The sequence below is a fragment of the Macrobrachium rosenbergii genome, chromosome 5 (assembly GCF_040412425.1).
Source record: "Macrobrachium rosenbergii isolate ZJJX-2024 chromosome 5, ASM4041242v1, whole genome shotgun sequence".
Taxonomy (NCBI): Eukaryota; Metazoa; Arthropoda; class Malacostraca; order Decapoda; family Palaemonidae; genus Macrobrachium; species Macrobrachium rosenbergii.
In genome coordinates, this window is record NC_089745.1 from 66,980,157 (window position 1) to 67,005,863 (window position 25,707).

Consider the following 25,707-nt stretch of genomic DNA (forward strand, 5'->3'; position numbering starts at 1 on the left):
TGAAAAAGTGGCTTCAGGTATGGGATGGCCAGAGAATAAATGGTCAGTCTTAATACAGAGTGTTCTCATTGGTAAAGGAAGAAGTGCCTACTTAGCCTTATCAGCTGATCAGTGTAAAGAGTACAAGGTACTCGAACACATTGTGTTACAGGTTTACCAGATGACCCCTGAATATTACAATGAAAGATTCAGATCTTTGAAGAAAGATGACTAGATGACTTTCTTGGATTATGCCTATAAAGTAAGGAGATGTTTTAAACGATGGCTAGAGGCGGCTAAAGTTAAGTCTATGGACGAACTTGAAGAATTAGTGGTCTTAGAGCAATATCTAAGAGAAATTCCTGAACATATTTTAGAGAGAGAGAGGTGAAGAAACTTGATAAAGCTGCTACTCTGAGCGAGGATTATAACATCATATCCAGCAAAAAGAATTATAATGGCAAGTACCAGAACCAACAATTCACAGGTTATTGGTCTCAGTCAAGTTTTAAGAACAGTGCTGTGAGAAACCCCTCTAATAACTATACCAGTACAAAGCCAGGATATGCCCCACAGCAGTGGAATGTTAAACCCGCCCCTTCTAGTCTATTCTCAAGACAGATGCAGAAAACTAATGTTTGCCACATGTGTGGAAGAGTAGGACATTATAATCAAGATTGCTATAGGGTGTACCAGCAGACTAAACCAGTTGGACAGGTGATAAGAGGTAACCAGGTAAAGCCAACTACGAGGAAGAGTGTGGGAAAAAATGAAACGAGACAAGCAGAATGCTTAGCAACCAGTGGAAATGCAATTTCCAGTAGTGAGTGGCTGAGCAGTGAGGAGGCTTTTAAGCCATATATATATGAAGGTATGCTGACAACTCCCTCTTTGAGGTACAGGTACCAGTGAAGATATTACGTGATACAGGAAGTAACCATAGTGTGGTAGTTCGTGGTGCTCACCCACAGTTGGAGAAGAATCTCACCGGAGATTCAGTTATTTTAAAGGGTATAGGAGGAGAGGAAGTAACTCCTTGCATTTGTCATGTGAATTAGTGACAGGAAATATTGATTTTGCAGTAAAGGACTCACTAGCTGTTGAAGGTGTCCATGTTTTACTGGGTAATGAAGTTGGTGGTGTTCCCTGCGTTCCTTGTCCTGTAGTGACAGACAAACCATTAAGGATTAGTCCTATGATAGAATTAGAGAAGAAAAACCCCCACCTGTTTCCAAGTTGTGTAACTACCAGGAGCATGAAGAGAACTGAGCATAGAATGAAGAAACTGACAATGCCTCCTCGACACAGGAACCTGCCACTCCTGTCAGCTCCCCACCGGACCTGGAATGCCCGCCATCTGCTCCACAGCCCCCAACGGCTACACGTCCCTCCTACAGGAGTTCCTGGACGTATTCAAACCAGAGCTACACCAGTCACCTGGGGCTTCAGCTAAACACTGCATCTTCCATCACATCACCACGACGGGCCCACTAACCCATGCCAAGTTCTGACGACTGTCCCCCCAGAAGTTACAAGAAGCCAAATGGGCCTTCGCAGAGATGGAATGGATGAGCGTCTGTTAAAAAGCATCAAGCCTGTGGGCTTCTACCCTCCACATGGTAAAGAAATCCGATGGTTCATGGAGGCCCTGCGGGGACTATCGGCATTTGAATTTACTGACAACAACAGACCACTACCCCCTCCCTAACATGCAAGACCTGATGGGCACCCTCCAAGGAGCAAAAATTTTCTCCAAGATGGACCTACTGAAGTCATACTTCCAAGTCCCTGTGCATCCTGACGACATCCCAAAGACCGCCATCATCACGCCCTTTGGGATTTACACATTATCCTATTCCACCTTCGGTCTCAGGAACGCAGGTGCCACATTCCAGCGCCTGATGGACACCATCTTGGGGGATCTGCCTTTCTGCATCTGCTACGTCGACGACATTCTCATCTTCCCCAGGTCCCCAAAGGAACACCTTCACCACGTCCACGCCGTCCTGAAACGTCTGCAGGACAGGGGACCGGTCATCAGGTTTGACAAGTGCATTTTCGGGAAAAAGAAAGTAGACTTCCTCGGCCACGAGATTTCCCCAGCAGGAGTGCACCCTATGGCCTCTAAGTAAAAGCTATAGAGAATTTCCCGAAACCACAAACCGTCAAGGCCCTTCAGGAGTTTCCTGGGATGATACACTACTACCAACGTTTCATCCCAGATGTCACCAGCACAATGTACCCCGTTACGTCATTGTATGCCTCATTGTACGGCCTGTCCGCCGATATATATACCTGCCTTTTACATATTCTGTAATGCAGTGGGGGCCTCAGGTCGCCCGCTACCTTCCATCCGCTTTCGCTTTATAAACACCTGTCGAGAATAATAAAGGATCAGTCTTTCACTTCTGACATTTCTTGAACCTCACAATATATATATATATATATATATATATATATATATATATATATATATATATATATATATATATATATATATATATATATATATATATATATACAGTAGTATCGACTTACGACCTATCGACTTTCGACTGACTCGACTTTTACGATGGCTCGACAATATAATAATATATAATAATATTTAATTTTATATTTTGCTAAAATACGTCGAGGCGCGTACGATACTTTTTCCGCTTCCCGCGACAGCAGCGCTCATATCCGAGATGCTCAGCTTTCGGCAGCATTGTGTGTTTGTGTCGTTTGAAAATGGTAAGAGATTCATATTTTTGTAATGTATTTTGTATTTCTATTTTTGCAAATAAATCAAATGTAATAACAAATTACCGTATTTGATGGCTTATAATACGCATGTCTGCATAGGACGCACCCCAATTTCAGCAGGACATTGAGGGGAAAAAATAAGGTTTCTAGCCTATGCTCATATGATTTTGGTAAGTAAAAACTGTAGTATTAGGTTATCATATGCATATTGTTTCTTACCCACAGAATCAACAAAAACATTAATAAAGTTATTTACCATATTTATATTTATCAAAATATGTATTATACAATCAGCCATTTACTACGCATCGAATGTTTAGTCTGCTGCTGAAAGCTACCTCATAGGTTTACCAATAGATTGCAACACATTCATTTGTAAACATTGTTTCTTACCGCAGAATCAACAAAAACATTAATAAAGATGTTACCTATGGTAATATATGTTATATATATCCATTATATATTATAAAAGTATGCAATCAAGGGGTAAAATCCAATAAATAAAAATGTTTCCTATGTAACGGCTCGAGTCTCGTGAGCAACTGAACAAAGCCATGTTATTATTCTTAAAAGAGAATGCTAGCACGAGTTACGAAGTATCAACTCAACGAAGCCTTGTTATTATGCCTAAAGAGAATGGTAGCAGGAATTGTCAACCACCAATTGATTGAAAGCCATGTTGTTATGCGTAAAGAGAATGTTAGCAGGAATTGCCAACTACGAACCGAACGAAGCCTTGTTATCCGTAAAGCTCTCGAGATAATCACCAATAGGTGGCAGCACACGTACTGTTTATATCTATAAATGTGGAATGCGGCGATCCGCTGTAGACGACGATAATGATATTAACATTTTAATGAAAATATTGGTAATAACAACGTAGATATTGATTATAATACTAGCAGTAGTAATTGCGGTGATGGTAAGTGTGATAATGATAAATAATTATAATAAACTTTGTTTTTAATAGGTTATTAGGATAACACCGAATTTTACGCATCTACGTGATGTTTCATGTATAATTTCGGCCAAAATTCTTAAATTTTGAGCCTACATTATGTACATAGGAATTTGGGGGAGTTTTTTAGGCCATTTTTTTTTTTTTAAAAGTGCGTCTTATACGTCGTCAAATACGGTATGTATTTAATTCAAACCTATAAATAAACAAAAGTAAATAATACGTCATACGTGTAGCCGATTGGCAATGCAAATGGCGGATAAGAAAATGTAAACAGACCAGACATGGTTTGAATGCGTACAATAAAAATGTTAAATACAGTAATAAAAGTAAGTATTAATCAAGGAGTTCAAGCATGATAAGATTTCATATGCTAAACGTAAAAATAGGTACTATACATGCACATTTTTTGGATAATATAAAATGTATATGTAGGCTAGTCATACTTAGGATATAATATATGATGGATAATATACGGTAGGTACAGAATAGGCTACATGTACATATGTGGTTGGTCGACTTGCGACTGAGATGGACTTCCGACCGCTCTGTCTGAACCTAATGCCGTCGTAAATTAAACGACTACCTGTATATATATATATATATATATATATTTATATATTATATATATATTTATATATATATATATATATATATATATATATATATATATATATATATATATATATATATATATATATATATATATATATATATATATATATATATATAATATATATATATATATATATATATATATATATATATATATATATATATAATATATATATATATATATATATATAATATATATATATATATATATATATATATATATATATATATATATATATATATATATATATATATATATATATATATATATATATATATATATATATATATATATTGCTACAATTTCTGGGGATACTTACTTGACTCTGGGTGGCAACGGATAACGCAGGGGAGTTCCTTTTATTTATTACACATCTGACTCAATATTAGGACAATTCGTAGACAAAACAAAGGAAATCTATGGCTTAGGGCCTTCTTCATGTGATGGAATTACGTAAACTCAAGGGTTCTCTTAACTAATTATATTTACGTAACAACACAGATCAGAAGAATGCCGAATTACTGGGCAGGTAATAACGAGGGCCTGCTAAAATAATGAATCCTACACAGAATAAATATTCTATGCTGACGATTTCTTCATAACAGGGAACATCGCAGTGGAAAAGGGAACTGCATATGGATTGGCCGAGAGGTTCCACAGTTGAGGCCTGTCTGCAAATATATGCAGGACGGGTACTTGCAATAATAATAAGACTCCCAAAGGGAAACTGAGGAATGCACAGATGGTGCCAGATAACTCAGTTCAACACTAATGCATAATTACGTTAACACTGAATGCTCAAACACAAATTATTGCAGGTGATCGCACAATGGAAAAATAAAAGAAACATTACACAGAGAATAACAGGAATCGTGACTGGCTAAAAAGGACCTTATTCTGGCACATTACTTTAGTCAAGAGGACGATGTCCTCGTTCAGTAGGGCACTGGTGATGGAGGAGGGAATTATAGTGCCACATCAAAATACACTGGTTGATTCGAGCCCTGGGGTTGAAACACGTGGTTCAGAAGGACAGGCAAGGCAAGGACGTCTGTCCTTGGGTCGTGTTCTAAGCGTTCTCTCTTGATTTCTGTTGCGGTGTCTATTTATAACCTTCAAGGATTACGCACCGCTTCCCTTCCAGATGGTGCAAAGGTCAATTTTCGTCAAGGTTTCCTATAAGGTCGACTGCATGGCAGCAGGAACCCACGTGGAAGGTTCAGAGTGGGGGGGGCCAACTTTCTCTTTTGGCTCCTCCCTTGCCGTGCTGGACACAGGCATACCTGGAATTAGGCCTAAAAGGCAGTCACTTTGAACAGAAAGAGAGGGTTTAGGCTTATCCTTTTGGGGAATGAAAGAGAGAGTTTATGAAGGGGCGAGTTGAAACCTCAGTTCTAGTAATTAATGAGGGACAATAATTTTTATTTCTTTCTCAATTACTTTGCAAATGTAAAAATGGGTGAGGTTGCAAGAAAAGAGGTTCCATCCGTCACACCTCCCCAACCGAGTTAGCATTCACACCCTGGATCGGGTGAGAATGATTACCAGTGAGCAAACTCGCTTAAATACTTTACATTACTTCTCTCTCATTTCCCTTTGGTGCCTTATAATTTAACTTAACCTTCTGCGTAGCAATTAAATTCAAGAGTCAAACACCATTGTGACATTTACGTTAACGCAGAATAATATTTGCTGCTAGAAATGGCATATTTTTATCTTTAAATTCCTATTACGTTAAGGCAGCGTTAATCACAACAAGTGGTATAGTTAAAACAATGGATCAATACTAGGTTAATTCCAGAGATACTTCATGCACTCTTAATAATAATCAATTACGAATTTTGCACACTTGCAGTTAGTCTGCCTTGAAGAGATGTTACAATAAGGTAAGCGTGGTCTTGGTTAGGTGTTTCCACGATACTTGAGCAACGGCTCAGTGCCATTCGGGCGCTATAAACACAAGGTCATGAGTCTGAGACTCAAGATTTATTACAGAGATTCACAAAGAGAATAGATGACAGATTCTGAGTAATCAATGATTGTAGAATAAGATGATGACTAAATATGCCAAAATTACATTCCTTAGCCTATGGAAGACAGCTAGGATAATTTAGCCCAAGAAGGCCACAGGGTAGCCAGAGGGCGTGACCCCTCTGGAAGGATCATTTGCCAGCATCTGCGATAATGGCACTGTGCCAAGTTGGCACTTATATCATACTGTAATAACTAATGGCGATTGCATATCGTATTTTAAATGCATCATGCTGCGGTAGGCATGAAAGGGAAGTCATAGGACTTAAACAGTTGGCATATCTGTCAATGGTACTCTGAATTTGCAGAAGGGATTAGCATAAAATGGGGGCCTGGTACGGCATAAAATAAATGTGAGTAATAATCAAAGTAAGGAAGGGAAATGTTATAGAGGGATGAATAAATTTGTTTTTATTTAGCATTTCATTGTCGTAAGTGAGTGCTTCGGTTGTTGGAAGAGGGATGAGGTCGTTAGTTTGTTTACGGCGCTGTCTGTCTGTGGAATATGTGTGAGGATTTTTCGGTTTTGAAGGCAGTCTTTTTGAGTCTTGAGTCAGAGCTAGTGCTGGTCTGTCGTTTGGTTTTGGACAGTTTTTTTTTTTTGTGTGCTGATACAAAGTTGTTGTTTTCCCTTGTTAGTGTGCTGTTCTTGTTTGCTGTATGTTCGTGAGTCGTGTGTTTTTCTGTTTTTGGTTTTTGGTTTGTGTGGTTTTGTGTGCTGTGTTGGCGACCGTGGACGCCTTACTCCATCTTCCAGCAACCGAGGACCAGGGTGAGTGTTGTGTACTGTTTTTGTGTTTTGAAATTCCGCCACATAATATTTGGCGCCCAACGGGGCTGCTGGTGTGCAGCTGCATTTGAGGTTGGTGGCTGGTAGTGTGACTGAAGAGAAAGGATGGAAGAGGAACTGGTGAGGTTGAGGAGGAGAATACGTGGTTGAGGGGTGAGAATGAGAGATTGAGGAGTCAGTTGGAGGAGATGGGGAATGCTAAGAAGTGCAAAAGAAGAAATGAAAGGGGGAGATGAAAGAGTCAGAAGAGAGAATGGAAGAGATGGGTGGATAAAAAGTTGGAGGGAATGATGAAAAGTGTGGAAGAAATGATGAAAGGTATGTTCAAGGGTGTTTTTGGAGAAGGGGCTGTTGGAGGCAGGTTCTCTGGAACGTGTGAAGGGGCAAGAGAGAAAGAAAAGGAGGAAGAAGTGAATGGAAGCGTGAGTGATGAAAGTGATATGGGAATAGGAAGTAAGAAACGAGGGAATGAGAGGCAGGGTAAGGAAAAGGGAATGAAAAGCAAGGGAAGGAACAGAGGGAAAGTAAGGATAAGTCAGGGGAAGAAAAAGGGAAGAAGGAAAGGGAAAGGAAACTGGTAAGAAGGGTAAGGAAGTGGGAAAGGCAGGAAAGAAGGGAGAGGGTGAAGGCAGTAGTGATAGTGAGGTGGATGGAGGTGAGTGGATAAAAGTGGATAAAAAGAGGGGGGAAGAAGAGTGTAATGAGTAAGATGAATGTAAGTGCAGAAGTGGACTCTTTGTATTCGGAAGAGGGTATGAAAGGACAGAGCCGAAGTAGCGAAAGTGAGAGTGAAAGTGAGAAAGAAGTGAGAAAGGCTATGTATGTGAGGGAGGTACCCGGTGTGAAAAGTATAATGAGTATGGAAGTAGGGATGTGCATGATTTCTTTAGGGAGTATGAAAGGTTTTGTCAGGATAAGTATGGGGAAAGTAAGAGAGTGTGGGCACGAGAATTAGGAGAGTATTTGACTGGGTTTTACTTGATATGTATAGGGTTATTATGAGTGTGGGGGATGTTGAGTATGACAAGGTGAAAGCTAGACTAGTTGAGCAAGCGATAAGGGTATGAAAGCGAGTGTTAAGTATAAGAGGAAGAATGAATTTGATGAGGCAGAATGAAAGCTGGGGAAACCTTGTCACTGTATGCTTGTAGGCTGAGACGTTGGCAAGGAAGAAGTTTGGGGATGATGGGATAGATGAATGTAAGGAGTTAGTACGGAAGTTGTTAGGGACAGTGCCAGATGGAGTTAGAGAATTTGTGAACTTGAAGCGGAAGGAGAAGAAAAGATGGACGAATGAAAGGTTGACTTGGGGAGAAATTTTGGAAATTGCAGTGTTTTTGAGTCTTGAGTCAGAGCTAGTGCTGGTCTGTCGTTTGGTTTTGGACAGTTTTTTTTTGTGTGCTGATGCAAAGTTGTTGTTTTCCCTTGTTAGTGTGCTGTTCTTGTTGCTGTATGTTTGTGAGTCGTGTGTTTTTCTGTTTTGGTTTGGTTTGTGTGGTTTTGTGTGCTGTGTTGGCGACCGTGGACGCCTTACTCCATCTTTCAGCAACCGAGGACCAGGGTGCGTGTTGTGTTGTTTGTGGGTGTGAATACCGCCACATAATATTTGCGTTCTTCCCTTTGGTAAGAATGGGCATTATCTACCTGAGAATGTGTTCAGAACCGAGAGCGAAAGTGTGTCGAATGTGGAATGGAAGGGCATGTATCAAGTGTATGTAGACGAAAAAGAGGGTGACTGTGACAGCGGTCCCAGGGAAACTGAGTGTGAAGGGGGTTCAAATGGGTGGATCCTCTAGGATGCAAGCGGTGCGTGTGATGCATGTACGTGAGGGGTTGTTGCATGAGGGAGGTTTTGCTGGAAAGACTGACAAAAGTGCATGAAGCAATTTGTTTTGATAGAGTATGGTAAAAACGTAAGAAAGGGAAGAACGAAGTAAACTGAATTCGTAAGTTGTGTGATAGGGGTGTGAGTGCCAAAGTGGAAATGAGTGATAAAGCGTGCTAGAAAATGGATGAATGGGGATGGTATGAATAGAAGGCATTATAGCATATGCGGGTTTGATATAACTGAGTTGACTGAACATGTAGGGGTTAGTGAGCGGTTGGAGGTGAGCGAAAGTGTAAGAGTAAGAGAGCGTAGCAGTAATATACGTGGATTGAAAGCATGAATGAATCGTTGCAAGAATTGGAAAGGTCAATGAGCGAATGGGATGGGTTAGTTGAAGAATTGGGAGGTATTTGGGAACGAGTTAGAGGGTATAGATGAGATTGTGGATGAAATTGAGAGTGGTAATAGTGAAGAAGATAGCGTGAATCTGAGAGAGAATGGAGGAGAAGATGTGAGTTTGAATGTTGCTAGAAGAGAGAATGATTCTGAGAGAATGATTGCGTGTATGAAACGCGATCTAGAGGACCTGCTAGTGAGCATCCGTGGGTGTTGCGTAAAGCGCATTTGAAAGAGGTGTGAAAGGTGTTGGTTGGGAAATGCTAAAAGGGGGAGAAATATAGAGGGATGAATAAATTTGTTTTTATTAGCATTTCCCAACGTTTTTGAAGAGAGAGAGAGAGAGAGAGAGAGAGAGAGAGAGAGAGAGAGAGAGAGAGAGAGAGAGAGACAAATGTCGTAAGTGGGTTGTTGGAAGAGGATGAGGTCGTTAGTTTGTTTACTGCGCTGTCTGTCTGTGGAATATGTGTGAGGATTTTTCGGTTTTTGAAGGCAGTCTTTTGAGTCTTGAGTCAGAGCTAGTGCTGGTCTGTCGTTTGGTTTTGGACAGTTTTTTTTTGTGTGCTGATACAAAGTTGTTGTTTTCCTTGTTAGTGTGCTGTTCTTGTTGCTGTATGTTCGTGAGTCGTGTGTTTTTCTGTTTTGGTTTTTTTTTGTGTGGTTTTGTGTGCTGTGTTGGCGACCGTGGACGCCTTACTCCATCTTCCAGCAACCGAGGACCAGTGAGTGTTGTGTACTGTTTTTGTGTTTTGAAATTCGCCACAATGTTAAAGGAAGACTAAGAGATAGAGTTATAAGGAAAACAGAATAGGGAAGGACCCTGACATCCTCTTCTTAGGGAAAAGGGATGGCACTGTGCCATGTTGGTACAGGTGCCAGGAGAGCTCGGGAGCTCTCTTTAAGCTACCTGGAATAATCCACGCCCATGGTATCTCCTCCATGGACCTCTCTTACTGTGATGGTTTGTCTCGGTCGGGGAATTGGTGGAACCGAGCCCGGGGAAGATAACTGAGTGCCACCTGTGTCGGCTTCCTTGACGACTGACGTAGGGACCTTCTTTACAAGCTCTACCACGATCCGTCACAGTTCCTGGAGTTCATCGGCCATTTGAGACATGGCAGAATCGTTACTCACTGTTGTGTCTGCGGTGGACTGAGACAGAGAGCAGGTGGTCGTGTGGGGGGAGTGAGAGGCTCACAGGTGAGAATGACCAGCTCAGGCATGGGTTGTGAGGCCGCACCTTTGGGTGAGCTTCCGCTTAGGTCGGAAGAATCCGTCTCTCTTACCGGCATTGGCAGCGGAGCCAAGCCGGGAGAAGAGAGGGGACCTGGACTGGGATCTCAGGAATGGAGATCAGGGGCATGCCCCGGTACTGGCAATAAGACAGGGCCAGGCACTGATTGATTTGGAATTTGCTTGTTGTTCGGGATGGACAAAGCTTGGCACTGCTCAGTGCACCCAAGTGAATCAAGAGTAGGATCTCCTGAAGGGGGATCTACTTGGGGCCCTGGCACTGCCACTGGTGCAGGGCTGGGCACTGGAATGGGATCGGGAATCGATCTTGGTGGAGGGGGTCACTGCATATTGCACTCAGGTGGCACGGGCAGTGGAACGAAATCAGGTGTTTGAGTTTTACTCGTACCTAATAAATGATTTGGGGGATTTGGACCCTTGGGTTACCCTAACTTAGATGGGGGCTGGAAGTCCTGTCCCAGGAGGATGTCATAACCTCCCGGAGTGTATCTGGTGACTGCGGGGTCACAGATTTCGGATCTATGAGGTCTCATAACCCTCAATTTGATGGTAAGGAGTATAGTTTTAAAGTGATTGACACCCTCAATTGTGACGAGTTTCCGTCTGTTAATGGTAGCTCCACGGGGAACTTTGTCTTCCCTTATGAGGGACATTTGTGCGCCAGAATCATCAAATGCTTTGACCTAGCTGGCGGGGCACCTACCTCGGGGAAGTGCCACATAAATGGGACCCTGGGCTGGAGGACCTAAAGATGTGGGATCGGTGACTGCCAAGGCAAGGGCGGGCGTACTTGATTTATTATTGTTGGGGCATTTTGTCCATTGGGCAGAGTGCCACAGACTTTGCAAGCGGGGCAATAAGTCCGGCTATAATCTTTACCTGGACCTGTCCCATAGGGAGGAGCAGGCCCTTTACCCTTCGTCTATGACCCAGCTGTGGCTCAGGGTGTTGTCCCATTTGAGGACGTAGGGGGGGTTTTCTGGCTGATTCTCAGCCTTCAAGCGGCACTGTTCAGTGGAGTGCCCTGTTTTCTTACAGTGCCCACACATGGGTTTCTTAGGGGTGTGCCCATTCTTAGGTTGCTGGGAGTTGGTCAAGGCAGGCGAGGAGGGATATAATATTTGGCCATGGGAACTTAGATGGGGGTGATGTGTGTCCCATATGTCAGCCCAGCGGCAGCACTTTACTGTCTTAGGCGCCTTATCGCACAAATGAGTGGCGAGAGCTGGTGGGGCATAACATAAGAAGTCCTTGAGCTGGAAAAGTTTGAGGACTTCCTCTTCACTAGTGGCTTTCAGAGATTCTAGCCATCGTTTTAGGGCCTGGATCTTTTTGAAGATCCACTCAGACCAGGTTTGTCCTGATTCCTTGGGCATATTTCTCCACCTTTTCCTCCAATGGTCGGGGGTTATTTCAAAAGCCTTTATAATGGCTTGGCGGACAAGGTCAAGGTTTCCTTGATCCTCAGGTGGGAGAGCGTTGAATGCAATGGCACTCTTTCCTTCAAGGTGCCGTCCCAGGATCAGAGAAATTTCTTAAGTAGAGGGTTGATAGGTCGTCAGGACCTTTTCAAAATGGTCAAGCCAGGCTTCAGGCTCGGCTTCGTCCCAGTTTCTTATGAGGGTGCCTACACTGCTGAGTGAGGAGAGGGTGTTGATGTATTGCGCATATCGTGAACTGCCATGCAAGCTGATGAACTCTTTCCTTCTCCCTCTCCTGTCTTTCTGCCTCTTCTCGTTTCTCCTGGGCTATTCTTTCTTTCTCCCTCTCCTGTCTTTCCGCCTCTTCTCGTTTCTTGTGGGCTACTCTTTCCTTCTCCTTCCCCTGTCTTTCTATCTCCTTCTCCTTCCTTTCTTCCTCTTCTCATTTCTCCTGGGTTCTTCTTTCTGCTTCTCGTTCTGCCTTGGCACCGTCTACCCTCTCTTGGACCCATTCCCTCAGGGCTTGTCCTGATAGTCCCATGTCCTTTCCAGCGGACATGTAAAATTTAAAGTCCTCATTTTGCTGGGCTCTGGATGTCGTAGACATCTTGAAATAATGGTTACATGGGATGGACCCGTTAGAAAATCAATATGTCTGAAAGAATCAGGGTGTCCTGAAGGACTCAGATGTCCTGAAGGACTCAGATGTCCCAAAGGACTCAGGGTGTCCCAAAGGACTCAGGGTGTCCCGAACGACTCAGGTGTCCTGAAGGACTCAGGGTGTCCCAAAGGACTCAGGTGTTTGGTGTGTTGAATAGATTTCAGGTGTCTGAAAAGACTCAGTTGTTCAGAATGAAAGTAAATGGATATGTCTGAATAAGACAAATCTCAGGGTGTCTGTTAAAAATTATGATGTCTGAATAAGACAAATCTGAAACACTCAATTGTTCAGAATGAATGAAGATCACTGTGTTTGAATAAGACAAATATGTGACTGTTAAAATTTAATTTGACTGAATAAGACAAATCTAAAACACTCAATTGTTCAGAATGAATGAAGATTAGTGTGTCTGAATAAGACAAATATGTCAAGAGTAAGACAAAGGTGTCTGAAGAGACTGTTAACTCATATGTCTGAATAAGACAAAGGTTTAGTTAAAATTTAATATGTCTGAATATGACAAATCTGAAACAATCAATTGTTCAGAATGAATGAAGATTAGTGTGTCTGAATAAGACAACCTCAGGGTGTCTGAAAGACCGTTAAAAATTAATATGTTTGAATAAGACAAATTTCAGTTAGAAATTTATATGTCTGAGTAAGACAAACTTCAGGGTGTTTGTTAATATGTCTGAACAGAATCAGTGGTTCTTAATGAATGAAAACTTAGCCCTAGCTAAAGTATGCCTTTATGTATATTTTATTTTGTGGAGAGACCCTGCAGAACTAATAAAAAGAAAAGGCTTACTGGGTTATACACTTATGGTGTGTAAAGGAAATTTTTCTTGCTCTGTTAAATAATTTTAAATGTGGCGTAATGAAAACAGTACATCGATCCTATCGTATATTAAGATCTCCAACGCACGAGGGTGAGAAAAAAAATTTGCTTACTCTTATAACATGCATGGAGGCAGTGCGGTCTGCCGTGGATGAGGAAAGAAATGGTTAGTCTCCGTTATCAAAACAACTTAGCTCGCACGTGTACTCAAATGTTTACTTCTGGTCTCGTAGCATCTGCTGACAAACGAATGAGTCAGGCCGGTGAAGGGGGTTCATCTTGACCGTGTGTCTGGCCCTCTACCTGAGCCTACCCACAGTAATGAATGTATGAAGGAATTCTCGCTTATATTTTCATTAATGAATAAATTTACAAGAATACTACGAGCTCGCCGTTAAATCTCGTACTCAGTTAAAGAATTAGAGGGTTATTACTTACAAAATGCGGTGAGGTGCATGGACGTCTGGATAAAATTAGCGAGCAAAAGAAAGGGATTTATATATGCGTGCTGTGTGTGCGGTTTTATAATAATGGAATTTCTAATGGAACTCACAAATCAAAGATGGCAGACAGTTAGAGATGGACCCACATGGTCTGGAATCTGGAATTGAAGATTCCGTGTCAGAATTTACTATTCTCTCTCTCTCTCTCTCTCTCTCTCTCTCTCTCTAGAGAGAGAGAGAGAGTATGAATCCAGTGATGCAAAAATAGTTGGAGTCAAAGCCTTGGTGGTCACCTACAGTGTGCCTATCTAGGAATTCAAGACTTTCAAATTGTCCTTAACATGTGGAAGAAGGAATAGGGTCTTTATTCCTTTTATTAAGTCTTCGACTGAATTCTTCCCTAGCTTCCTATTCATAAAACATGCAGCTAACATGCGACAGCACAAAAATCTTGTGGAATTGTTAATATGCTCTCTCTTCTCATGAACTAATTTGGCATGCATGTGGTCTATCAATTACCTAACACTGATTGCAGTCACTTTTTGCACCTAGCATAAACCTAAACAAAATATTTTGACACGTACTTACGCTGTGGAACTGGCTCTTCTCATGTGCTTAAATTGAAGGGGAGTATATCAAGATCATCTCTAAAATTATGCAGACCAGCTAGCAGTTGCTATTCTGCTGATAACTGCAAGGCAATTGGATCCTTGGCAAGGTAGACAGTTGCTACGAATGTCCAGGAGTTACTTACTTGACTCTGGGTAGCAACGGATAACGCAGGGGAGTTCCTTTTATTTATTACACATCTGACTCAATATTAGGACAATTCGTAGACAAAACAAAGGATATTTATGGTTTATGGCCTTCTTCATGTGAGGGAATTAACCCTTAAACGCCTATTGGACGTATCATACGTCGACTAAAATTGTCTGTTGGGTGCAGTGGACGCGTGCACGTCGTCGACTACAAAAATTTCAACCTTCTGTCAACTTTGACTCGACCGAAATGGTCGAAAAACGCAATTGTAGCTAAAACTCTTACATTCTAGTAATATTCAATCATGTACCTTCATTTTTGCAACATATTGGAAGTCTCTAGCACAATATTTCGATTTATGGTGAATTTTTGAAAAAAACGTTTTTCTTACGCACAGGCGGTAACTCAGCCGAAAATTTCATAAATTCTTTCATCATTTTGTCGTAATTTTTGCACTGTTCTATATTAGCCGTTACATAAAGTTTTATATATGAAAATGTGGGCAATTTCATGTACAATACAGCAAAAATACAACCCATGGTTGTAGCTTTTATCAGTTTGGAAATATTTTCATATAAACCACGATAACTGCCAAAATTTCAACCTTCGGTCAACTTTGACTCGACCGAAATGGTAAAAAAACGCAATTTTAAGCTAAAAATCTTATGATCTAGTAATATTAAATCATTTACCTTCATTTTGCAACCAATTGGAAGTCTCTAGCACAATATTTCGATTTATGGTGAATTTTTGAAAAAACTTTTTCCTTACGTCCGCGCCAGAAATTCTTTCGTCACGTTGTCGTAATGTTTGCACTGTTTTATATTAGTCGTTACATAAAGTTTTATATATGGAAATGTGCGCAATTTCATGTAGAATACAACAGAAAATAACTCATGGTTGTAGCTTTTATCAGTTTTGAAATATTTTCATATAAATCACGATAACTGCCAAAATTTCAAGCTTCGGTCAACTTTAACTCGACCGAAATGGTCAAAAAACGCAATTATAAGCTAAAACTTGTACATTCTATTAATATTCAATCATGTACCTTCATTTTGCAACAAACTGGAAGTCTCTAGCACAATATTTCGATTTATGGTGAATTTCTAAAAAAAAAATGTTTTTTTCCTTACGTCTGCACGCGGTAACTCGGCCGAACATCTCGGAAATTCTTTCGTCATGTCGTAATGTTTGCATCGTTTTACATTAGTTGTTACATAAACTTTTATATATGAAAATGTGCACAATTTCATGTAGAATACAACAGAAAATAGCTCATGGTTGTAGCTTTTATCAGTTTTGAAATATTTTCATATAAATCACGATAACTGCCAAAATTTCAACCTTCGGTCAACTTTAACTCGACCGAAATGGTCAAAAAACGCAATTGTAAGCTAAAACTCTTACATTCTAGTAATATTCAATCGTTTAACTTCATTTTGCAATAAATTGAAAGTCTCTAGCATAATATTTCGATTTAGGGTGAATTTTTGAAAAAAACATTTTCCTTACGTCTGCGCGGTAACTCGGCCGAACATCTCAGAAATTCTTTCGTCTCGTCGTAATATTTACACCGCTTTATATTAGTCGTTACATAAAGTTTTATATATGAAAATGTGCACAACTTCATGTACAATACAACAAAAAATAACTCATGGTTGTAGCTTTTATCAGTTTTGAAATATTTCCATATAAATCACAATAAATAGAAAAAATTCGACTTTCGGTCAACTTTAACTCGACCAAAATGGTCAAAAACTGCAGTTGTAAGCTAAAGCACTTACAGTCTAGTAATATTCAATCAATTAGCTTAATTTTTCAACAAACGGGAAGTCTCTAGCACAATATTTCGATTTATGGTGAATTTTTGAAAAAAACATTTTTTTACGTCCGCTCGTTACGAAATCATGCATCATTTTGTGATAATATTTTCTCTGTGTTGCTTTGATCGTTTTAAAATTTATTATATACCAAAATCATCGCAATTTAGTGTATAATACAACTAAAGAAAATTAACTCATTAGCTTTAACCATTTTGCTTACAGCGCGATTTGTATACAATTATATACGAGTTTTTTTTTTCGCTGTCATATATTCCAATATTTATATATGATAATGATATTTTTTTTTCATTTCTGATGGTTGCATACTAAACGTCAGGCAATGACAAAAAAAATGAGCCAAAAATGAACTCTTAATCTTAAAAACTAAGCGTGCTGTAATTTTTTGAAAATAACTTTTTTTCCGCTTCGGCGCTAACTCACCGAACGCCGCCAGCATACGGGAGACGTTTTTGTAAATAGGGCTTCGACGTTAAAGGGTTAAGTAAACTCAAGGGTTCTCTTAACTAATTATATTTACATAACACAGATAAGAAGTATGACGAATTACTGGGCAGGTAGTAACAAAGGCCTGCTAAAATGAATGAATCCTACACAGAATAAATATTCTACACTGGCGATATCTTCAAAACAGGGAACATCGCAGTAGGAAGGGGAACTGCACATGAATCGGCCAAGAGGTTCCACAGTCGAGTCCTATCTGCAAATATTGGCAGGACGATTACTTGCAATAATAATAAGACTCTCAAAGGGAAACTGAGAAATGCACAGATGGTGCCAGATAACTCAGTTCAACACTAATGCACAATTACATTAACATTGAATAATCCAACACAAATTACTGCAGGTGATCGCACAATGGAAAAATAAAAGAAACATTAGACAGAGACTAACAGGAATCATGACTGGCTAAAAAGACCTTATTCCCTAACATTACCTTAGTCACTTATTCTGGCACATTAACTTAGTCAAGATGATGATGTCCTCGTTCAATAGGGCACTGGCGATGGAGGAGGGAATTATAATGCCACTACAAAATACACTGCTTGATTCAAGCCCTGGGGTCGAAACATGTGGTTCAGAAGGACAGGCAAGGCAAGGACGTCTGTCCTTGGGTCGTGTTCTAAGCGTTCTCTCTCAATTTCTGTTGCAGTGTCTATTTATAACCTTCAAGGATTGTGCACCACTTTCCTTCCAGATGGCGCAAAGGTTAATTTTCGTCACAATTTCCTATAAGGTCGACCGGAACCCACGTGGAAGGTTGAGTGGGGGGGGGCCAACTTTCTCTTTTGGCTCCTCCCTTGCCGTGCTGGACGCAGGCATACCTGGAATTAGGCCTAAAAGACAGTCACTTTGAACAGAAAGAGAGGGTTTAGGCTTATCCATTTTGGGGAATGAAAGAAAGAGTTTATGAAGGGGCGAGTTGAAACCTCAGTTCTAGTAATTAATGAGGGGACATTAATTTTTATTTCTTTCTCACTTACTTTGCAAATGTAAAAATGGGTGAGGTTGCGAGAACAGAGGTCCCATCCGTCGCAATACATATATAAAGGCAGTCCCGGTTTACGATGGGGGTTCCGTTCCTATGCAGCGTCGTAAGCCGAAAATCGTTGCAAGCCGAAAAATCGTCGAAAATCGTCAAAAATCCTAAGAAAACCTTACGTTTAGTGCTTTGGGTGTATTGAAAACAATGTAAACCAGGAAATATTTGAAAATCGTTGTAACCTTGGAACGTTGTAAAGTCGGACCCGTCGTAACCCGGATCCGTTGTAACCCGGGGACTGCCTGTATATATGTGTGAGATATATATATATATATATATATATATATATATATATATATATATATATATATATATATATATATATATATATATATATATATATATATATATACAATGGGTGCAACTAAATAACCAAATGATAAAAAATATGGGTTCACATGAATTGGTGCATATATTTATTTAAGATCTATATTTATTTGGAGTTGTAGTCAGTTATTTCATTTCCAAATTCCAGCTACCACAATTTCTACCCATGTAGGTATTAAAAGCAGGGATGATGGTGGTATGTTAGGATTATTATTTATGAGATCTACCTCTTAATCTCTAAACATTATAGTCAATCCTTGTCCTTGTTATTTTACTCCTACTTCCTTTACTATTTGTAAAAAGCTGGCTCATACATTTTGACTTTTTATGATGGGGAAAGTCGAGTATTCAAAGTCTTTAGCCCACTACCTGATCCTGGTCTAGGTCTACTGCTGTATAATTTTTATTGGTTTGTTTCTCTTCATGTTTGTTAATTACAGGCAGTCCCCGGGTTGTCAGGTTCGGGTTACTTCATTCTGGACTTATGGCGCTTGCCTCATGGCACTGTAAGTGGATTTACAGCGCCGTCACCCGCTTTACGGTGCGTCACCCGCTTTACGGAGCCGTCACCCACTTTATGGCACCATCACCCGCTTTACAGTGCCGTCACCCACTTTATGGCGCTATTACCCGCTTTACGGCGCCGTTACCTGCTTTACGGCACCATTACCTGTATTTATAGCACTTACAGCGCCATTAACAGCGCTGTAAGTACTATTTATTCCCATTACAATTATGATGCTTTGGGTCACGGCGATTTTTTGCTTACGGCATGTCACTGGGGACGGAACCCCTGCCATAAACCAGGGACTGCCTGTACTTTGTGATGCATTGTAATTCTTCAATAAAAGTAATATTAATCTTCGTCCTTTTCTTTCCTTTACATTTTCTTACCTTCCTCTCTACCTCATAATTAAATATAAATTTATGCAATGCTGTGTCCAGCTTATACAGTAGAAATTGTAACAGACAAGACAGGAAAGCTTAACATAATGAATTCTTTAATTTTGAACGTAATTTTAGGTACAAGGGGATAATACTGCAACAAGAGATCTAGGTGCAGTGCAACGAGGTGATGCTGAAATGGGACAGAAGCTCAACCGAGTGATTCGAGGTTGTCTTGAGATGGAACGGAACCCAATTCTTTCAATTCATGACCAAGGAGCAGGTGGAAATGGTAAGGAGATAAAATTTATAATGCAAAATACTTATGTTTATTTCTTATTCTGTTTTGTATGGTATACTGTATTTGATTACAAAAATTTTATAATTAATTCTTCTTTTATTATAGTACAGTATTTTATCATTTCCACCATCCTTTATTTTCCTAAAGGTACTGTGCATCTGTAATATCATAGCAAATGCTACATAAGGAGTACATGTGGTTTCTCGTGGGAAGCTATTTAGATTCTTTCTTATATAATATTATAATTTTTTTGTATGTTCTTGTCTTTTTTGTGCTATAAAGTATGAATATGTGTGTGCGGTTGATGAAAAAGAAAATGGCAAATACCCAAAGAAACAAATACCCAAAATGAGGTTTCTTTCAGGGAGGCTTAGCTTTGATTACTACAAGTATTTTTTATATTAAAAAGTAGTTTATGAAGACCACTAAGCATTGGGGTTTCCCGAAAGGATGTTTTTCAAATGAAGAGGTGAAAATCAGAAAATTAAATCATCAAGGCTGAGAATCATCTTGACAAACAAAGAATTTAGCACACACCAACTGCAACTGGATTAACCTGTATGTGAAGCAAGAGGAAATTTATGTTAATAAACAGTGCAAGAAAAGTGTGCAAGGCTCAACCTAGGCATCAATTTAAATAATGGGGGGGCGTCTGTCCGCAGCAGGATGAAAATGGGGGAACAACAAAAACGAGCAAAAAATTTGCCAAAGTTTCTTCGGCGCAATTGAGTTTTCTGTACAGCGTATAATACTGTATGAAACTCTCAGCCACGGCCCATGAAAGTCTCAGCTGCAGCCCATGAAACTTTCAGCCACAGCCCTGTGGTGGCCTGTGTTGTTGGCACCTATAGTGGTGCCAGAGGCACAATCATGGCTAACCTTAACCTTAAATAAAATCAAAACTACGAGGGCTGCAATTTGGTATGTTTGATGATTGGAGGGTGGGTGATCAATATAGCAATTTGCAGCCTTCTAACTTCTATAGTTTATAAGATCTGAGGGTGGACAAAAATGTGCAGATGGAGAGACAAATAACCATCTCAATAGTTTTCTTTTACAGAAAAATAATGAGTGAATTGCGCCAACCAGAATGGTAAAATATGTAAAAAATCAAACAAACAAAAGAGGCAGTGAAAAATTAGATGAATTGTGTGTGCAATCAGTAATGCATCCTAATCTAAGCTAATGTAGGACTCCGAGTCCTACCTGGTGGGGTGGGAATGGTGGGTGGGAGGGGGTTTGCTTCTCATATCTTGGAAATCCCCATTAGTTTTAGCCATAAAGTATGGCAGTGGTATTCACAAAGTTGCATCCTGACTTACCTTACCCTAACCTAATGTAACCTAACTTCAGACAGTGTGTTCCACCTGGCCGGCCTGAACCCCACCCATGATTCTAGCCAAAGTGTGTGGCAGTGATATTTGTAAGGTTGCATCATAACCTGACCTAACCTAACCTAGGATGCTGGGTCCTACCTGGAGTGTGGGATTGTATAGTCTTGGAAAATTTTTTAATTTGTTTGGCAAAAGGTTGTGGTTTACCAGCAAAAAGGTTTAATATCCTTCCAACAGGCTATTTGTGTATCGTAAAGTTTTGTGCCTTTCAGGAGACAGTACTGTAAAGCATCTGTTCGTCTCTCATGTGCCTTTTCCATCTAGGTTCCTTAAACAGTCACAGAAAAATTACATGTACAATAATGTGCATCCTTAGGAGTCTTCACCCACTGATTATATGCCCACTAATCCACTCTAGGTCTAAATGCACACTGCCTTCAGTCCATCAAGCATGATATTCCACTTAGTATCTGACCAGCCTTCACACACATATGAACAATATGAACTAAATCAGTTGCTGAAAACTGGAAGTTCGATAAAACAGGGAACATGACCATAGGAAGTTATGACATTTTAATTAGCTAAACCATTACTCAACTATTACATCATAGTTAAAAAGAACAGATTATTGTACTAATTTAATGCCACTTTTGTGTTCATGCATGTTGTTCCCCAGAAAGTTACTCCTTGCCCTTCAATTTCCACAAGAAAATATCATTCTACCATTATCAGTAATTGGAGCTTCTTTGTTTATGGTGGGCAGGGACGGAAAAAATTCTCTGGGGACTTAGTGGTCTCCTTAGAGAACTCTACTAGTTGACAGCTCTCTTATAAATTTGAATGCATACAATGTTTTATTATGGATCCAAATGCTTTCCTCCAAGAAATACTATTCAATTTTTACATTATGTTTAGCCTGTATTTACCAGCTTCATTGTGTTTCTTTTTTATATCCAGAGTTCCTCTAAGCCTGTAGTTGCTTTCCATTATCTTTACATCATGTTACTTTTCTTTAGTTTTTCTTTTTCATTTTTTAGTAATTCTGGGCACTTTTTCTCTACATACAAAATTCTTGATGAAATCTTCCTCAGCAAATGTGTTGAAAGAACTAATGGAGGGTGCAGGTGGTGATATATACAGTAAGTCTTTTAGTGTTGGAGATCCCAGTCTGTCAACATTGGAAATCTGGGGAGCTGAGTATCAAGAATCAAATGCCATTCTTGTTCCTGATGATCAGCTTGGTGATCTACAATGTCTCGCTGAACGAGAGAGGTGCCCCATTGATACTGTTGGCGTTATCACTGGTGATCAGAAGGTAACATTTATGTACAGTATTTCTGGGTTCGACCTGTGTCACCCAGTGAAATGGTTCCAATAGCACACATTTCTAAGTATAAATATTGCTAAATATACCAGAGAAAAAGCTATCCATAATGCCAGGTTACTACCCCTGGATCGATCACCACAATGGTGTCGGTATGCACAAGGGGGTGAGTGGTAACCACTATCACAGGTCTTCATCCTATAGATTTCTCTATTCTCAAAGCCCCAAAATTGGAGGAGCCGCACCAACGGTTACCTCCCACTCGCTGCCAACTACCGCTCACGCCCGCCATCTTCATTCCAATCTTAGCACGAACACGTGAACACCGTAAAATTTTTCTTTTGGTAATTGTGTTCCCCTTTTCAGCTTGATCATGTCTGCCATCGAGGATTTTCCACCACCTAAGTTGATACTGTTTCTGGTTGGTTTTTTAACGCAAGAGGCACTGTATTTTGAACTGTACGTAAATAATGTTTACCAGTGTAAATAGTTCTGATATGCAGCCGAGCATGGGCTGTGTTTGCCTCTTTCACGTTTTCGACCCTCAGTCTCAGCATTTATATTAGCAGAACGAATTCTGCTAGTTTTTATTCATACTCCATTCAGTTTGGAGCTTATTTTGGAGAATTTACCATGTCGCTGGTAAGGAGGCAAGGGAACCTTGTATCATGGCTGAGCTAGGTTCAACTTTTTCTGATCATAGAATTTGAGTCTTTTTATCGGTTTCCTTCCTCCACCAGCGAGTTGGTGCCTTCTCGATAGTGTTACAGGCAGTCCCGGTTTACGACGGTTCCGACTTCTGACGTTCGAGGTTACTGGCTTTTCAAATATATTCATCAGAAATTATTTCCCGGCTTACGACGCGTGTTCGGGGTTACGCCAGCGTCGTACGCTGATCCGACGGAAGAAATTTGGCTTCAAAACGGCAGAATAATCATAATTTGAAGGTTTTTTGATGTAAAACTCAATAATAATGCAGTTTACGTCGTTTTCAATGCACCCAGAGCATTAAAAGTAAGGTTTTCTTATGATTTTTGACGATTTTCGACGATTTTCCTGTTTACGACGATTTTCGGGTTACGACTGCGCGCAAGAACGGAACCCCGTCGTAAACCGGGGACTGCCTGTATTGTTATTATCATGATTATAGCTGTTATGTATAAGGATGGATGGCATATCCATTCCTAGATTAGTTTATGCATGTGATTTGGCGTCAGAGGTAGGCCATCTTGGTACCAATGTTTTTTTGGGCCTTCTCTGCTGCCGTGTCATTTATGTATTTATTTATTTATATATATATATTTAGGCTAACCCACATCATGAGTGGTTGACATTATTTATGTTTTGTTGTTTAGATAACTAGGTAGTTTAATTCTAATATAAGGTAGTTTCTAGCCTAGCCTACCTAGGCTAGGCATGACATGCGCTCTTACACGATGCTCAGGCTACCTAGCTCCCCTGACCAGGCCGTTTTACGGTTTTGGAGGGGGAAGTTAGGCTAGTGAGGAAGTTCCCCGTTCACACTTAGCCCACCTGACCAGGCCGTTAGGTTTTGGAGGGTGAGGTTAGGCCAGTGAGAGAGTTCCTTATTCACACTTAGCCCACCTGGCCAGGCCGATAGGTTTTGGAGGGTGAGGTTAGATTATTGAGAGGGCTCCTCAATTCATAATTTGCCACCTGACCAAGATGCCTCGGTTTTGGAGGGTGTGGCTGGGTTAGTACGAAGGTTTTTCTCTCCCCCACCTGTAGAGCTCAATCCTAGCCTTCCTGACCAGGCCAAAAAGTTTGGTTTTGGAGGGTAGGTTAGGATCAGCAGGTTTAAACTCCTGCTTTTTCGTGTATATAGCCTAGTCCCTCCTTTTTTACCTGAACGAGTATAGAATTTGGTGACGTTGCCTGGGCAACATCCTCCTAAGGGGAAATGCTGATCGCTTGCGCTCGGCACCCCTGTAAGGAGGTTATATTTGGCTTCTCAGAGGGTGCTACCCATCTGACCGGTCGCCGTTCGCTGGGTTTCTGCCACTCACCTACCTTTCCCTTAACGGGCGGTGTTTCGTTAGCTCGCTTCTAATTACTTTTAGTAGTTAGTAGCTGGAGTGTCGAACACTGTCCAGTGGAAGCAAATAAAGAGTTACGATATGTTAGAATTTAAGTCTCCGCCGGTCTAGTCTGATCTTTCGTTGTTATTGTCCATTTAACCACTCCGGTGGGTATGGTTCACGGTATGTTTGGCGGTTTCCATTATATGGTTTCTGTCCTGGGCGATTGAGAGCTAGGCTATATGCGAACACTCTTTCCGCTCATATTACGCCGTTTCCATATTATGTGACACAATGAGATTTCAGTGACAAATCACGGCGGAGTATCATAGAGTACTTGTTTACAACATATATAGTAGTTAGCCACTCTGTAGCATAAATCTGTTTATTAGACTTTTGCTGCCGGACTCAGTTCCGGTGGGTTTAGCCTTGATGATACTCATGTATCATCATCCATAATCTATGTTAAGGTAGACTTTTGCCGCTGGACTTAGTTCTGGTGGGTCTTGCCTTGATGATACTCATGTACCGTCATTCCACTTACAGATGGTACGTTGTCAGGAGCCGGGGTGTACGGCCGTTCTCCAGCAACCCTGCGGGCACGAGGTGTGCCGCTCGCACTCTAGCTGTGCGGTGCATGCTGGAGACCTCATCATTTGGCACCCTGACAGCTGTGAAATTTGCTACGCTCGTATCAGATGAGTCGATAAGTGATAGGAGTCTGCTAATCTTTAGTCTCCTTTTGATTTTAATGGCTCATATGGATATATGCAAAAAATTTGGAGAATGTTTTCAGCAAGTCCTGCCTTCTCTTCCAGTCAAACCAAGCAATCCGTGCCTCTTCGCTGTCGACCCTGAAGACCTGGGTCGGCGGTTTTGGGAGAAACGTTGCGTCTGGCCACCCCTACGTGCTGTCGGAGATCTGCAATCTCCTCTACCCGAATGCCCGGATCTCCGCCGCAGTACCCAAGGAGTTGGCCACCCCACTCATCGAGAGGATCAGACAGGAGATGCAGCCCTCCCAAGACGACAACCTGTGCGGAGAGGTGGCGGAAGAGGTGGCGGCCATCAACATCCACCTCGAGCCTATGAGCGTAGATGACCACCAGGTAGAAGGTAGGGTGGTAAGTGAGGCAGGCGAGGATAGTATGAATAGATCCCTCTTTATTTCACCTTCTTCTTCCTCTTCCTTCCAGGGGTTTCCGAAGTCAGCTAACCTTGGGGACAGATCTCGGTCTGTTATCCCCAAGGTGAAATCTCTAAAGAAGAAGGACTTACCAAAGTCCTCTAGACCTCAAAGGTCTATTCCGCCAGCTCCCTCTAGGTCGTCACTGGCTCCCAAACCAGTGACGTCCTCAAGTAAGGCTACTCCCCCGTCTAAGGGGTCGAGA

General features: G+C 40.9%; 1 protein-coding gene and 1 long non-coding RNA gene across 4 annotated transcripts in view; one reads left to right on the forward strand and one right to left on the reverse strand.

The window, feature by feature from the left end:
• The window catches only part of LOC136838874 (uncharacterized), a 530,691-nt gene that overhangs the window by 265,859 nt on the left and 239,125 nt on the right, over positions 1 to 25,707 (reverse strand). The window lies entirely within an intron of this gene.
• The window catches only part of Pfas (phosphoribosylformylglycinamidine synthase), a 205,416-nt gene that overhangs the window by 124,662 nt on the left and 55,047 nt on the right, over positions 1 to 25,707 (forward strand). For all 3 annotated transcript variants that reach the window (XM_067104532.1, XM_067104534.1, XM_067104533.1), the window contains exons 13-14: positions 19,457 to 19,610; positions 22,045 to 22,268. In XM_067104532.1, the coding sequence (XP_066960633.1) occupies positions 19,457 to 19,610; positions 22,045 to 22,268 (378 nt within the window). The remainder of the gene's footprint in view (positions 1 to 19,456; positions 19,611 to 22,044; positions 22,269 to 25,707) is intronic.